The sequence below is a fragment of the Felis catus genome, chromosome E1 (genome assembly GCF_018350175.1).
Source record: "Felis catus isolate Fca126 chromosome E1, F.catus_Fca126_mat1.0, whole genome shotgun sequence".
NCBI classification, from domain to species: Eukaryota; Metazoa; Chordata; class Mammalia; order Carnivora; family Felidae; genus Felis; species Felis catus.
In genome coordinates this window covers 48386285-48403294 of record NC_058381.1, presented here as the reverse complement: position 1 = coordinate 48403294, position 17010 = coordinate 48386285, and the positions used below count along the sequence as shown (strand labels likewise).

At 50.6% G+C, this 17010-nt stretch overlaps 1 protein-coding gene and 1 non-coding gene across 4 annotated transcripts in view; both read left to right on the top strand.

The window, feature by feature from the left end:
• PRKCA (protein kinase C alpha) overlaps positions 1–15584 on the top strand; it is a 403084-nt gene extending 387500 nt beyond the window's left edge. For all 3 annotated transcript variants that reach the window (XM_023244469.2, XM_023244468.2, XM_045044862.1), the window contains one exon: positions 8997–15584. In XM_023244469.2, the coding sequence (XP_023100237.1) occupies positions 8997–9161 (165 nt within the window). In that variant the 3' untranslated portion in view covers positions 9162–15584. The remainder of the gene's footprint in view (positions 1–8996) is intronic.
• Positions 3412–3518, top strand: LOC111557879. Its single transcript, XR_002738295.2, has one exon. It is a non-coding gene; the product is annotated as a U6 spliceosomal RNA (small nuclear RNA).
• Positions 15585–17010: the final 1426 nt, after the last annotated feature.

Below are 17010 nucleotides of genomic sequence, written 5' to 3'. Positions count from 1 at the left end.
ATGGTTTCCAGCCCCACATCGGGCTCTGTACTGATGGTGCAGAGCCTGCTTGGGATTCATTCATATTCTCTCTCTCTCTCTCTCTCTCTCTCTCTCTCTCTCTCTCTCTCTCTCTCTCTGTCTCTCTCTCTCTGCCCCTCCCCTGCTCATGCTATCTCTGTCTCTCTCAAAAATAAGTAAATAAACTTAAAAAAAAAATTTCCTACCTACAAAAGTGATATCACTGAAGATAGACCAGAATGCCACTGAAAATGCAAAATTTCAGGATGGGTGAATCCATCAGGATTGGATGCTGAGAGGCGCCCAGCCCAGGCACAGACGTGGCAGCAGGGGGGGAAGAGCCCCCCCTGCAGGAAGCACGAACCTGCCCCGAGGCGGCCCACCCTGGGAGAGCCCGGTCCTGGCAGCGCTGTCCCCCCAGAAGGCCGCCGTGCGCCGTTGTGAAGGTGGAGGTGATTTTCTGGAAGATGGAACAGTCATGTACTGGTTTATGTCGTAAAACAAAAACAAAACCAGCTGTGTTGTGCTCTCCTGGAGAGGAGGCAGCCACATAACTCTCTCTTCTTGATGGAAAAAAGGCACAAAGCGGGCTGGTTTCTGTTTTCTCTCAAAGAGAACACAACAGCAGAAGAGCCTCTGATCCACAGACCCAAGGACCATCAGCGTTCAGAACAACAAGCTGGGCCATCAAAGAGGCTTATTAATAATGTTCAGCAGATGCATGTAAGAAGGTACCTTTTCTTAAAGTTTAAAGCAGATCTCATTCCTGAAAAGGCTAATGTTCAGTCGCTGAGGGGGAAATGCCAGGGGCCAGGCGACCTCCCCATGGCGTCAGATAAATGAGGAGGGGGCCCCCGTGAAAGGGTGACGTAGCCCAGCCCACCTGACCCAGCATCTTGAGATCCCACCAAGAGAAGGAGGGTTCATTGTTTCTGTCTTGCCAGAAAAATCAAAGGCTTAGTGTGCCCTTGGAGGCACACATGAGCCCACGATTCTGATCCAGTGTTGCTTTGAATTGGGTAGGCTTTTACCCTGATTTATTATTCATGTGAATAGAGTGCCCAAGAACCGCCTTCAGATGCCCATTCATCCTGCCCATGATAAATAACAGTTCACGGAACTCTCAGAAGTGGAACGTCGATCGATTTTTCGTGTTTGAATTCTATCCATTGGCACCGAGGAGCAGAATAGCTAGCTCACAGGCAAGCCAAAAGCACTCACGATACTTAAATGGTCATTCGAGAGAGAGAAAGATTAATCTATAAAGTTAACACCGAGAAATAGGTTCTGGAGTTGATAGATGAGCAGAGCACTTTGGAAATAGGCCTGTCTGTCACGGAGAGCCTTTCTGGGGAAATTGTTGTCTTTATTTTATCAAAAAGGGGGAAAAAAATAACTTTCATCAGGACTTTGTCATCCTTGCAGCAAGAGCCAAAGAGAACAAGAACAGTGAGAGCGAGTGTAGGTGCCAGTGTGGTGTGATTGCATGGTCAGGTTCATTTTCCCAGTCACCTTGAGATCTAGACCACCGCGATGAAGGGCATGTGGCAGTAAAGAGAGTCAGTGAGTTTTGGGGTCTCTCGGTGCATATATAAAAGTTATGTGTACTCTACCCTGTAGCCTACTAAGTGTGCAATAGCTTTGAGTCTTTTAAAAAAGAATGCACGTACCTTAACTGAAAAACACCGTGTGGCTAAAAAATGCTAAGCATCGGGGCGCCTGGGTGGCGCAGTCGGTTAAGCGTCCGACTTCAGCCAGGTCACGATCTTGCGGTCCGGGAGTTCGAGCCCCGCATCAGGCTCTGGGCTGATGGCTCAGAGCCTGGAGCCTGTTTCCGATTCTGTGTCTCCCTCTCTCTCTGCCCCTCCCCCGTTCATGCTCTGTCTCTCTCTGTCCCACAAATAAATAAACGTTGAAAAAAAAAAATTAAAAAAAAAAAATGCTAAGCATCACCTGAACTTTGATCAGGTTGTAATCACTGATCACGGATCGCCCTAACAAACACAATAACGATGAAACGTTTGAAATACTGCGAGGATGACCGAAATGTGGCGCAGAGGCCGGAAGTGAGCAAATGTAGTTGGAAAAATGGCATCAGTCGACTCGCTTGTTGCTGGCACGCCACGGACCTTCCGTTTGTGAAACACACAGCATCTGTGGAGTGCAACAAAACAAGGTGTTTCTCAGTGTCATCAGCTTGTTTAGGAAGTTGGATGGTGGCTTAATTATTGAAGTCAGTGCCGTGTGCCTTTTTAAATCTTGAAAAAATGTATTTTGAGATAACCTCCAATTTCAATGTTGCAGAAGAGTTGAAAAAAAAAACACCCATAAAGAATTGCTGTATTCATTTTACCCAGATTCCATACGTGTTAACACTTTACCACCTCTGCTTTATCATTCTTTCTCTGCATCTCTGAGTGTGCAAGTGTACAGATACACAATTGTGTGTGCTTTGTTTTTTGTGGGGTTTTTTTTTTTTTTTTTGGAACCATTTGAGAGCAGGTTGCAAAGGCGATGCCTCTTTACGGCTACATGTTCCGTGTGGATTTCCTGAAACGTAGGACACGGTAACTGTGTCCTTCTTAGTAATCGCTCTGCAGAGGTCGTTAGACGGAGCCGCAGCCTTCGGGTAGAAGAAGGGTCTTGGAGCAGTTGTCTAAGTGCTCAATGCCTTGGGTTGCTTGTCCTCCGTTCTCTCCGGTCACAGGTAGGCTCATTCTCTCAGCCTTTCAGTGGTGCGAGCAAGAGTGATGCTAAATAAAATTGAGAGATTTCTCAAGACTCGGGGAGCTTCACCGACAACATGTGAACACTAACCAGCCTTTGGAGACCGGAATCGGCCACCTCACGGTGTACCCGGGTGGGACGTAAGCCTTTAAGCCAGCCTAAGACAGCTCCTACTTGGTTGATGAGAGGGGAGGAGTCTGCCTACTCTCTGATTGCTCCTCTCCCAAATGCTTTTCTGCTGGAAAGAAAAATGGGGAGGAATGAGACGTTTGAAATCGTAATCGATATAAATAAGCGGCTCTGTTGCAAGCCTCAGGGAGCTTCCGTGGTGATGGACGGGATAAGTGCAGACCCCGTGCGCCTCAAGTTGTGTGAACTGACGACCTCCCCTCGTCTGCAGTGAAGGTTGCCGACAACACTGGTCGTCACGACATCTTGTTTTGGAAAAGGAGCCTTGAATCCTCTAATGCTGGCTGTTCCTAAAGAAAGACCAAATGGAGCGCAAGTTTTTGCTCCATAGAATATGGTCCGGGGTAAGCCAGAGCCTTTCCGTCACGGACGCACGGCTCTGACACCTACAAGAACCCACGCATTTAATGGGTGGCTTACAGCCTGTCTCTGTCAACAAACCCATCAATAGAACCGGTTCCCTCTGGACCACAACTGGCCCTGAGATCGGCCCGAGTGCTCACTTCAGCGGCACGTCTACTAAAATTGGAACGACGTGGAGAAGATTGGCACAGCCCCTGCACAAGAATGACACGAAGCTTCCTGAGATTCGCTCTGAGGCAACAGATAAGTACTTGTTTGATTTCACCTAAGAAACGAAAACCTGTCTCCAGTCTCTCACCACAGGTGATGTTGGCAGGAGGTGAAGGAGGTCCTAATCCCTTTTTTAAAAAATGTTATTAAAATAATAACTAGGGGCGCCTGGCCGGCACAGTCAGTTAAGCATCTGACTCTTGATTTCAGCTCAGGTCATGATACTATAGTTTGTGAGTTTGAGTCCCGTATTGGGCTCTTTGCTGACAGCAAATTCATTCTCTCTCTCTCTCTCTGCCCCTCCCCTGCTCGTGCTCATTCTCTCTCTCTCAAAATAAATAAATGTTAAAATACTAACTCTGTGGTGAAAGAGTTAAGATGGACATAAAAATGACAAGACACTATCACCCCTAACCCCAACTACTGGTCCCACTATTCACCATCCCTTCTGTAACCTTTGGAAAGCTGTATGCATGTGTGATCATACACACAGCGAGGTACCACGCATCCCATTTTCCATCTCGCGTCTTTCACACGGCGGTATATCTGGGAGGTGTTTCCGTGCCAGCGCATGTGGGTCTGTGGCACGCTTGACACGGGCCATTCTGACCCTCAAGTTCCCAGGGCAGACACTGACTCTTTTCCAAATGCTTTTCCTCTGTCCGTTCTTATTCTCCAGACTTTCTGTACCAAAATGCACTGGCTTCAGTGGTCATCCAGGCCTTCGGTGAGCACATTTCCAGATCCTTGGGTGACTAAACGAGCAAACTAACCCCACTTGTTAACCCTGAGCGTGTGCTCCTGCTTGTGTTGGGTCATGCACGGAAGACCGTTCCTCGAGCATGCTGATCTTACAAAGGGCTGCTGCCCGAGACCCCAGCCCCCTCGCTGGATGGTTCCATGGTGTGGACACGACCTCCCAGGTGGCCCAGAGCGGAATATTCGCGCTCATTTCTGCGGCTGGTTATTTAAGTGAAGTCTGCGCCCAACCGCGAGTCAGAAAGCTGTGCACAGACGTATGCAGTGTTCTTACTAACGCTCCACTAGGATCACCACACAGTGGGGCTTGAAATATGGGTTCCCTTAAGACGAAGCCTATCCTGCTACATCTGGTAATTGCCAGAGATGTTCCCCACCTCTGTAAGTTTCCTTTCTCCTCCGTCTTGCAACGCGCCTTTACTCTCTTGCTTTGTTCCGCGCTCTGCCTGCTCCTTTGGGTTTGCTTTGTAATGGCAGTGTTTTCGAGCTACTCATACTCACCCTAATTCCCATACCAGTGACCGTGGGGTTATATTCTACATGACTGAGACACCAAGGTAAAGGACAGAATTGAGACCAACACATGTATTGTGCATTCTCGGTGGCCTCTCCCAGGTAAGAATCACGAGAAGCCGACTTGCACGGGGCCGGCTCAGTCTCTCCCCACGGCCCTTCCACAGGGGGCACAGGGCTGTGAGTGGATCGTGTGCTGCCCAGAGCCCTGGATGGGGAGCGCCGTGACCCCAAATTCCACCTGGAGCCTGCGTCTCTCTGTGCTTTGTCACCTCTTTATCGTGCCTGACTTCTGGGTTCATTTTATCAATTATGATTTTACCAAATGGATAAGAATGTCAAAGCAACAAAGGAGTTATGTCCTGAATCCAGAACTAAGGGAGGCAGATAGCTTATTAATAGTGTTACCAATAGTGTTCATTCCTCCTTCCCGTATTGATGACATGCCCTGTACGTGGGTGCGTGCTGTATGTGCTGTGCCTTAGGGCTGTATCGTGCCTGAGCATTTAGAAAGGATTGCACGTCTCGTTCCCTCGATCTGCAAGATAGCATTGGAAGGTGGATGTTCTTATACAAAGAGATGCAGTGATTTTCTGTACCACGGGCTTTTGACCTCTAGTCGGTCCCTCTCCCCACCGTACCTCCCATTTTCCCTCGGGGGTCAAATGCAGCCCTGTCAACACCGACATCCTGTGCTCTCCACGAGTACCAGAGGACCTGCCTGGGCTCACACCCTGGCCCAGCCGGCTTTGGGCTGCCCCCTGTTGCCCTCCTCACCTCCATCTTTGGTTCCACACCAGTGATGTGGTCCTTCATATCCCAGATGGCAAAAGCCTCGGTTGGTGACAGGCGTGGGTCGCCTTGGGAGGTGAGGACGGTGCGAGTTGCCAAGAGGTTTTGCTAACACGTAGCAAATGCTGCCTGCATCTGTCGTGGGTTGTCAGGTGGCATAGGGCTCAGAGGCCATGACCCACGCAAACCTGCCCATTGTCGCACGCTATGGTGGAAGCTGCCCTTCCAGTGGCCGCGGTAATAACCTTCTTGCATCATCCCTGAGGAAGGTCGAGAAGATGTGTGTAGCCTGGCCAGCGTCGTTTTTCACCTGCGCTCTCACCCAGTCATTCACAGGCAGCACCAGTGCCTCTAACATCCAAGATGGCACCTGAGTCCTGCCCACGAGCCGATAGTTACGAGTAAGGTTGGCCCGCAGACAGCAGGAAGAACCTATTCTATGTTTGAAGTATAGTAAATACCTTGCTGAAGTCTTTATCTTTTCCCCAAGGATCCAAAGAGCACTGATTTTCATTCTCCTTTTCAGCCATTGATGGGTGCTGATTTGAGGATGGTTGCAGTTCTCCACACAAACATCTTGAAAAATGAGTAGGTCAAGATCATCTCCAATTTGACTTAAAGGAGATTGTCTCTTTCAGGGCTAATTTCACGGAGTTGTGGAAGACTCGTTTTTTTTTTAACCATTAAGAAATAGTGGAAATGGTGGAAAAATAGACTCTATTTCTCATAGTACCAAACCGATGATTAAAATCCCCCTCCCCTGCTCTTTGTGCTCGGGGGGGGGGGGGGGGGGGAAGCGGCATCCGTCTGATAGGAGCTCCCTCAGAATAGGAAGTTCTTCTGAGTCTTGGATCTCATCTGATCCTCAGGTTTAGCCTCCAGCGTTTCTGGGGCTTTCTTGCCCATGGTTGGCTGGAATACACGAACAGCTTTTTTATCCCTTGCTCCCAGCCTGCCCTTTCGCCTCAGTGAATAGGTTTAAGAAAGGTTTTTCTTTGCTGGAATGTGATTTCTCTCTCTTCAGGATCAGAGAACATTCTAGAGTGAAGTAGAGTGGGAAGGAAAAGGAAGAGGTTTCCGGAGGCAAGCAGTCTCGAGACCAGCAGTCCCACTCCCGTGCAGTGTGAACTCCAAGCAGAGCTTAGACTGGCCTGGTCTCCGGGGGCCCCCTTAGCTCTCTGCTGGCAACCTGCACAGCACGAGGCTCTAAGCAGCGAGGGGTTCTGCCCCACGTGTTACCCTTCTTAGCTCCGCAAGCTGCCGCAGCCCTTAGGAGTAATTCTCCCCAGGCTTCTCGGTGCTGATGTTTGTGTGGTCCCCTCTTTAGATCTTGGGGAGTCTTCTTTTAGTTCTTTCGTTTACGTGGCAGTTGAGCCATGGCTTTTGGAATTCCCTTTGGAAGATAATCTGCGAATCCCCTAAAAATGGTACTCACAGGAAAGGTCAGACCTGTGCCATCTTTTCACAGAACACATCCACAAGCCTAGGGTTGGATGGACGGAAGACAGTCTACCTTGGCTTGCCTTCCTCTTCCTTTTAGAGACTTCGCCTTTTAGTTTTCCCAGAAGTTTCTTCTTGCTCACCTTTGCGTGATTAGCGAATAGGAAAAGAAATGCGAACGATCGCTTTTTGAGGGAGCGCATGCCCCAGCCTCTGGGAGCACCTAGAGTGGATTTCCATGAAATCTTCCAGGTCGTGGGTATTGCTTAATCACGTTCCCAAAAAACATCGTCCTCAAATACAACTGCCCGTCTCACATGCGGGCGGCAGGACCCATGTGACGAGCAGGCCCAATCGTGGGGCCTCCGTAGAGTGGCTGCAAGGGCCCCACACAGTCCTCTGCCTCCCTCCACATCCACACCCACACCCACATCCCCACACGGTAGTCACTGTGTGGACTCTCCCCCCCCCCATTAAGAGTGGGTGGCCACTCACGAAAATGAACCCCCTCCCCCCCCCCCAGAAAGGGAAGCCGTCAGTTACGAAGACCTTACTTTGGACTCACGACATGCTTTCCACTGCAACAGACTTAGGAGCAGGGTCTATTGGATGATAAGAAGGTGGAAAAACCATAATGAAGCTAGATTCTCAAAGAGGCCTTCTAGAAGGTGGGAAAGATGTAAAAGAGGAGGTGGGAAACTATCGTCTGTGAGACTAAACCGGCCTTACAAAAATAACAGCAGCTCTTGTGCCCTCACTGCATGCTGGGCTCTGTGCAAGACGCTGCACCCTTAACCTTCGTAGCAGCCCAGGGAGGGGGCATGGCTCTTCTGCCCCTTTCACACTCGAGGGAGTGGGAGAGACCCCACCACCACCACCTTCGCGGTTTACCTAGAGCTCTCCGGTAAAGATCCAGGAATGCCTGGTTGGTTTAAAACCGTGCTAACTCAGAATTAATGTGCCTTATGATTAATTAGTCAATGCTGCCCTATGATGCCAGCAGGCAGAAGGGTATCATTTGCAACGTGGGGAATACCATTATTTGTATCACCGGTGCAAACCCACCCCTCCCTGCCTCGGAGTCGTGTGGGGTCCTGGGGACTTCAACATGCCACAACTCTCTGAGTGGCTGAGCAAGTGGGGACACCCCTGCCCCCCACCCATTTGGGGTCAGGCTCCCGAGCGGTGCCGTGCACGCGGCCGTGTTTCTCGGAGCCTCGAACAGGGCAGCTCTGCCCCCAGGCTCTGCCCGCAGCCCCTCCTGCGTTGAGCACCCCGGTGGACCCTGGAGGAGAGGAAAATCCAAGACAGACAGCAGGCTTGGCTCTGCCTGCTCAGGGCACCAGAGCAAACCCCCTCCAGCCTGAGACCACCCACGAGGGTCAACCTATCTGCCGGTTGACCAGACAGATCTAGATACACTGAAGCCCAGCTGGGCCCAAGGGTGAACGGCCCAACCTTGCCACCACACCTCTCTCAGTGTTGGTCGAGTGAGGTTTTTAGGACTCTGCGGTTGCAAGCACAACACAGCTTTCACTTTATTACAAATACGGTCGCAAAGAGCCGGGTGCGGGACAGTAATCTCAGCCTCTCGGTCCCGAGGTTGCTGCCTGCGCTCCCACCCAACATCCTAGCCTTTCACCGTGGACAGTGACCCGCGGCCCCGGGCGTGGGTATCCTGCCCCTCGCCCGCTTGCTCTAAGAAATGACAGTGAAATCAAACAGGCTGTGTCCTTGCTGCTGCCTTTCTATCAGCAGTGCCTTTCCATGGAGGGTTTCGGTTCCGAGGGTATTTGAAGGTTTACGACCGAGTGAGTTTGCGTTTCTGTTCGCTGTGCCCGGCTTTTGAATCCAGTAGGTGTGCAGTTTCTCCAGAATTCTTCCTGCCTCGCCAGGCCCGATTGGCGCGGGCCAAGCTCAGCCTCGCAGAGGCCTCTCGGAGACATGCTCCCTGTACTTTGGTAAAAATTACTGACCTGTCCTTTTTTCTCTCTTCTCCACAGTGTGGCAAAGGTGCAGAAAACTTTGACAAGTTCTTCACGCGAGGGCAGCCTGTCTTAACACCACCTGATCAGCTGGTCATTGCTAACATAGACCAGTCTGACTTCGAGGGGTTCTCGTATGTCAACCCCCAGTTTGTGCACCCCATCTTACAGAGCGCAGTATGAAACTCACCACCGAGAACTAACGCCTCCCCAGCCCCCAGCCCTCCAGCAGTGGGAAATGATCCTTAACCCTAAAATTTTAAGGCCATGGCCTTTTCTCCCGTTCCAGATGGAGGCCTGAAAATTTTAGGGTTATTAGTCCAAATGTGAGTAACTGTTCAGGGTTTCTGTCTTACAACCAAGAACATTATCTTAGTAGAAGGCAGTATCATGTACAGTGTTCAGTTTAAGTATGTAGAAGTCACATCTGGCTGTAGATTAACCCTTCCTAAAAAACAAACTCGCCCCCTTTTTTGGTACGGTTTGATATATCTTCCATGCCCTCTGTCAGTTTCCACCATTGGGATTCCCCCAACCAGAGATGTTCAAATGAACCTGTCCCGGTCCAGTGGGCAAGAAAATATCTCCACCTGAGATGTCTTTGGACTCCAAGAACGGGGACCCCAGAATGTGAGCCAGGCGGGATTGGGGGTAGGGGAGACTTGGAAATCCCCGCTGCTTCTGTTCTCTGCCTCAATGGAAACAGTCCCGAGATGAATCAAGTCCCTACCGGTGAGTCGTTTGCAAGCTGTTACCAGACGTTGACTGTCTTAACCCAATCACGGTTCAGTGATGACCGGTTTTAAAAAAACAGACACCTCAGAGGAATGTTGGTGAGTCTGTCAGCTGCCCTATTTGGATGATAAATTATCTGGATACTTGCATTTCTTTTTAAGAGGCCAAATCTAAGAACTTTGCTAAATCAGCATGTGACATCATTTCAGATCAAGGATAACCCAGTGTGTGTGTACGTTCATTTTAATCTCTGGGAGATTATTCCGTGATCCAGGGTGCCATCCGCAATTATGCCACTACTCGTGAGTGTTGTTAGCCAACCCCCACCCCGACCGATATTTTGCTGCCTACTTCCTGAGAAGCTGAAGCATACGCCCCATCCCCTTTTGTACTTATTTATTTAATAGGCTGCGGTGTCGTTGATGAGAGTATTGCTGTAAAGTAACTGAACAGAGTGTTGACTGTAGCATAAGTCTCCATCGATCGGTATCTCTCCCATCTCCAGCCCCCGACATCCGCTAAGGGACGGAAACCAATGCAGTTTCGGTCCCCATTTCCAGATCATGTTGAATGGCACACCTGGGGGCGTAGAATCAGGAAAATCTGGATGCGCATCAGCTCAAAGATATTTTATTGCTCGAAGGATTTTAATATGTTTTGCAAATGCATCATGCAATGAATTTTGCATGTTTATAATAAACCTTAATTACAAGTGAATCTATATTATTGATATAATCGTATCAAGTATAAAGAGAGTATTATAATAATTTTATAAGACACAACTGTGCTATATTTGTGAAGGCTCTTGTTTCTAATCTGCTTCTATGATTAAGTTTTAGCCTAATTCCTTGCTGCCTCCTGTCCCCCCACCCCCACCCCATGCATACTCCACACACTGGCACTGTATCAGATATATTAATTTCCTGTCGTAGCTCTAATTTTGAAAACGAATGGCTCTTTTACGTGCTTAATTTGATTCTACCTGCAAACAAAAGTTTTGTGGTCGGGGATCGTCTCTGAGAGGACACTCTCTCCCAGCTCCTTAGCAACATCTTCTGTCCTGGTTCCTATTCCACTCTTCCTCGTGGGGACAGCGGGAAGTGTCGGACTCCCGTACGTCTAGTGTGTTCGTGCAGGTGTGATGTTGTTGCAGCCCCTGGGCTGGATTTTGTTTGGTTTTTCCTTTTCAGCTTTGTTACTGTTAGTGGCTCGGGGTGGGAGGGACAGGAGCTTGGACGCAGCAGAAGGACTCTGTCCGCCTTGCCCGCCCCCGGCACGACTTGCCGTTCCCTCCAGCACATCACAGACTTCATGAGACAAACCGTCCCGTCCAGCCGCCCCTGGGAACCGCCGTCCCCTGGCACTAACGGCAGACTCTTCAGAAGCTGCAGGTTTTCTCCCACCTGTTGCTCGAACTGGCCTTTCCGGTCTCGGCGAAGAGCACTTCTGTGGCGAGATGCTGCGCTAACAACACAAGGTCCTCGGAGAAGCCAGCCTCCTACAACAGAAAGAACATGGAAGCGGGGATCATTTCGTACAGGGGCCTCTCCGTTTCCCCTTCTCCCCCAAATGCGTTTCTCAACTAAGCACCTCCTCATTTTTACTCTCTGGCTATTTGCCTGAAATTCACGTCACAACCGCTGAAGGGTCTTTGAGATGGCAGACCCAGTCTGTCCTGGAAAGCCTGGACTGGAGGAAGAGGTGGGGTAGGCAGTGGATCCTCCTGGAAAAGAGCAACTTCCTCCGCACCGCCTTTTACGGGCTGTAGGCTTCAGAATTCAAAAAGGGCCCCAGCACGCCCAGAGCTGCAGCCCCCCCCTGGTCAGTGCACATTTGGGGGACACTTCCCCACCAGGTACCCCTCGTTCGGTGCGATAGAAAAGGGACCAGTTCATAGAATGAGCCTAAGAAACAAAAAAGCCAGACGCCCGCCCTGCCCCAGGACTGAGCAGCCGCAGGACGAACCCCCAGCCAAGCCCCAGGCAGTGAGGAAAGTTTCAGAAAGGAACTCGTGGGGTTATGGACTATTTGTTCCCGAGCCCCACGCTGCCTGCTTGTTTTTTAAGCCAGCAGGAGTCTCAGGCTTTCCCTCGAACAGCCAACACATTTCCGAATTCATAATTCTCCAGGAAACATGTTCAGCATCTCAGCCGGCTTGTATTCTTTCAGAATGCATGGCAGAGTCTTAAGAGGAGATATCCTGGCTGTGGGGCCCAGCACTTGGCCTGCGGGACAGCAGGCTTGAGCACAAACTTGAAGGAAAGACAGTAAAACTCAGGGCCTGGTGAAGTGTTACCCGTGCTGTACCCTGTTCGGTACGTGGCTTTGTACCAAATTTAGATAAGGGCTAAATGTTTTAAAGGTCTGAGAAGCCCAAGACCGTGATTGCCGGAAGAATAAACCATGGGGGTAACCCTTGCCAACCGTTAGACCAGCTTATAAAGGAATTGATTTATATAAGCCTGTGGCGTGGTCCCACTTCACGGGCATCGTATGAAATAAAAGTGCAGGGAAGGGGTGCTTTGCTGGCCGCAGCGGGCGGCTGGAATGAGGGGAAGCACCTTGGATGGCAGATGACCGGGGGCCTCTTGAAAGACCAGCCCCTGAGCGCCGCCCGAATCACTGAGGACCGCGGAGGTCCAGGGCCCGGGCAGAATCTAGCACAGGCTACTTCTCCACCAGACTCTTCGGTCCGTAACTCTGAGAGGCCGTTCACATCGCCTTGCGTCCTGTTGTCCCTTGGACGGTGGCTGCTTCTAAGCAGAACTTGGCTCCGAGGCTACAGACCAGAGGGCTGGCAGTCCTTCTCTTGGTGTCTTGTCTGAAGGCCCTAGATGCTTGGCTTGGACGGAAGGACGTGGAGTGTGCTCCTGGCTGCAGCCCGCAGAGGTTAATGGGAGGTGCACTGAAGGCGGGAAGCAATTCGAAAGGTCGATAGGAGACCCTAGGAACTGAAATAATCGCTCTCTGGCACATCTACTTCTCTTTTATCCCCGTGACCTAGTACCAGTGAATGCAGACCTTCTTAGGAGATGTGTTAGGCTTAGTAGGAATTTTGGCAGAAAATCAGAGAGTGTAGGCCACTCTAGAACTTCCCCTGACATGGTTGGTTAAAAGGTGGTGAAAAACCAAGGTGGGTGTAAGCCAGCAGACGGTTGCGGAGCGCGTCTCTGAGCTGCAGTCCTTAGCAGAGCGTGCAACTTATTTGCTCGGATGAATACACAGAGCCCAAGAGAGACACCCGTTGACGTCCCGAGAAGGGAGAGGTTGGTGGAGGCCGAGGTCAGTAAGGCGTTCAAAGAAGAGCAGGGCTTGAGCGTGTCCAGGAGGATTTTGCAAGGAGGAGGAAGCCAGGAGAGCGTGGAAGGAGAGGGCAGCTGGGGAAGGAACCTGCTGCTATTTCCGGTGGCTTTGCGCTGTTGGTTGTTGATGCACCTGCTGGTCCCGGAGAGCAGTTTTGCTGCCCGAAACACAGTCTAGTCCTCCTCAGGAAACATCTCCTGAGTGCCAGCCAATTCCTCACTAGTCCTCGAGGCCCCCTTCCCCTGCCTGCCTTGGAGGGGCTCACCATTCCCTGGGCAGAGCCAAACCAGCCAGCACACCCTGGAAGCCAGTAGGTCCCCACCCATTTTCTCCTGTGGCTTCCTGCCAAGAGTTAGGGCAGCCGGGGATGGATGGAGAAGTGGCAAAAATAACTTCACACTGCAGTTCCCACCTGATTGCACTTCGCAGGACAAATTTGGGTTTTTCCTGCTGGGATCTGACTTCTCAGTACCAAAGAGGGAGGAAAAGTGAGAGTCTTATGTTTTTAAATGCCTCAGAAAGGCAACACCAACTGACTGTCATTTTCTCACTTTGGTCTGATGAAGCCAGTCACCTCTCTCTTGTGTGTGCTCATCACACCATTTCCTGTCCCTTTAAACCCAGCAAGGGCGGGCGCCTGTTCCCCCACCGAGCACACTCAACAGTCATCATCAAGAAATAGACGCTGACCTGGGGACCCAGATAGGATGGTCCTAACAGTTACAGGAGCAGCAAAGCCATGACAGTTATAATGAAGGAAAGGGCCCCTCTACTGCTTAGTGACTGCACACTAATTTGACAAGTGGAGAAATCGTTTTTAAAACATTTTCCTTGAGTTCCTTGGGTTACATTTTATGAAATATACCAGACTGTAAACATTTCTGTCATTTCCCATCTGGGCCGACGCAACAAATCTAGGGAATGCCATATCTTTCTGCTGCAAAAGATACAGAAAATTGGGGAAGGTGACCTGAGTTATAGCAAGCAAAGGCATCTAGAAGTCGTGTCAACCCCAATTCGGTTAATTCTCTGATGTCAGGGACTCTTGGGGAGTTGAAATCATGTATGACCAGGAATCCCATGCCTCTGATTTGTGTTCTGATCAGATGTCAGTTCATAACTGTGTAGGTCTCAGTCATGAAACAGCCTTACAGTGACCCTACACTAAGGCCCACGAGTTCCAAAGACTTTTTCTGAAACCCTTAGGAAGAAATTAATTTGTTAATTCCAGTAGAACAACCGAGTATACTGGGCTATTTGTACTTTTTTATGGAGAACTTTAATAACTCAATTCTTCTTTTAAGATAAGTTTTTAAAATAAAATTACTGACACTTTCATAAGATTCCAATCCCTTGGAGTCTATAGGAGGACTCAGACGGGGTCAGGCTAGAGCACCCCTGACCTGCACTCCCACTGCAGGATTTTCCCATGCCAGTGGTATATGGAGTCCACATCAGAACGGCTGGAAATCAGGTGGAATGTGTTGGCAGACTGATGCCCTCCATGTTTTTAATGGACACTGGGGATAACCATCTAAGGTCTAGAGACTTTTGGACCATAGGAAAGATAGCTTTGTTGTCCCCCTTCCAGATGGAGCCCCGGGATAGCATTCCCCTGGGATCCCTGGGGTCCCTTTCCTTGCTCTGTGAGGCTCTGTGACCACCTTTTGGTTTGAGGGGCAGGACATTTCCTCAGCTCTGTCTCCAGTCCCCATGGGTCCCCAAGTCTCACATTCAGTGAAGATTCAGAAGTGCCCTGTAGAGATTTTGTCCACTGGGCAATTCAGATCTAATTCAATATCCCCAAGAAAGAAGAGGTGTGACAGCAAGCACCCCCTGGGGCATCTCTTTCAGAATCCTCTCTTATGTGAGTAGACAGAACCCCACTTTTCAGAAAACTATCAAGTCTTTATAAGAACCTTTTTTTCTTTTCTAAAGACAAAAGGTGGCTTTGCATTTTCTGATTAAATAACTGTGTCTTTGTCTCCTCTGCTTAACTTTAGGAGTATTTATTCCTGTGATTGTTCGTAGATTTTTGTTGATATTCTTCCTGGAAGGATGTGATTCTTAAGGGGATTAGCGGACTATTCAAAATCATCCACCGAAGGCAGTTATTCTTTGGAGTCTAAATGGTCTAAAAATTCACCTCATATCCTTTCTATCAGGGTCTTTCAGAATAGCTTTTATAGATGGTCAGAGACATTTGAAGTCATTGCTTTTGCCACATGATCGTGTGTGTGTGTGTGTTTGTGTGTGTGCGAAGGACAGGTCATGTTTAAATCGTTAATTGAAAAACATCGTGTAAGACCCCAAATTCGGACGGAGGAGGAAGAGGAACAGGTGGCGGTTGAGGTTTTCCCTTCTGTATAAGCACCTACGGATGAAATGTAAAGGCCATTCAACTGTCCAGTAACATTTGGTTTAAAGCAGGCGAGATAGATGTATAAATTCAGTGCTTTCCTCACTTTGTAGAACCTCTGATCTTCGTTTGCATGATATGCTTTGTTAGACACATTAATTGTAGTTTGGAAGCAAGTGTGTACAAATAAATATAACGATCATTGCTCAGCGTTCTTGGTCTCATTTGCTCGAGCCCTTGGTGGCCTCACCGTTCTTTTTCAGCAAGCCTGCAGCCAGCTTTGGGTGGAGCCCGGGGTCCTTGTTTCGTTCACGCGTGTCTCCGTTTAAGCTGACACTGGTTTTGCGTAAAGCGCGTTGTGCTTTCATTTGAAACCCAAACGGTTGCCGGGTAAAGTAGTGGTAGGTCACTCCCTGGGTCGTTTATCAGCCGCCGGTGGAGCGCCCGCTGGGGGCCGGGAGGGGCGCGCCAGGCGCCAGGGACGTGCTGGGAAGGGGAGAGGAGCGCCCCGTCCGGGTGGCCCCTGCCTGCCGGGGGCTTCCGTTCGTCACTCCCAAACCGCGGGGGACACACAGCAGCTGATGTCGACGTCGCCCATCGTGTTGGCCACACTGCGGACCCGGCTTCGGGACCGCCAGCACTCTTGGCCTCGACAGCCCTCATCCCGGGTTTATTTTATTCGTGGGCGAAAAACGGGCGGGGGGGGTAATTTTTAAATGTGAAACAGGTGGGGAATATTCACACCCAACACGGGGTGGGGGGGGTCACGTCGGGAACGAGTAAAAGCCAGCGACAACAAGAACACTCCTTCTAAAAGCCGAGGGCCAGCCTTGGCAAAGTCCGCCTTCACTTGCTTGCCTCCTTTTGGGGGGCTGCTCCCCCTTCATGATCTCGGTTTCATCCCTCGGCCGCCTCCCTCCCTCCCCGTCCCCCACCCGCAGCCTCCAGCCCTGTCCCCTCCCAGTGTTCTGAGTGGGGTTCCTGAGCACCGGTGTCCGCTGGGTGAAGGTCCGGTCCCCAAGCTGCCCGGCTCCCACTCGAGCCTCCCGGAGGTTAAGGGTCTCTCGGCTGCCAGGGGGATGGTTACTGAGCAAGAATAGCCTAGAGCAGCGTGCCGTCGCTGGCTCCTAGGCCGGCCCGAACTTCACTCTGGGCTGGTGGCTTCACCGTGTATGTATGCGGCTCGTGCCTCTTCCTCAGGCTGCCTCGCAGATCGGCCCTGCGCCACGTGGCTTTTCACCGCGCCCTCGGCTGCCCCCTGTGCGCCCTTTGACCCCGTGAGGCTGGTGAGGCGCCGCGTTTCGTGGCATTTCCTTTACCGCAATGCAGAACGGCGCCCTGTGGGTCGTCCTGCACAGAGCAGGGTCCTCAGCCGCAGCCGATGACCCCCAGGGCCTGAGCGGGAGGCGCAGAGAGAGAGAGAGAGAGAGAGAGAGAGAGAGAGAGAGAGAGGATGCCTAGCAGGTTCTGCACTGTCAGATCTCATGAACCATGAGATCATGATCTGAGCCGAAGCCCAGAGTCAGATGTGTAACCAACTGAGTCACCCAGGCGCCCCTGGTTTAGTCCTTTCTGAGAAAGGGACCATGTGCCAGCTGATTGGGGGATTCCATTGGGAAGATAATTATGGAGCCA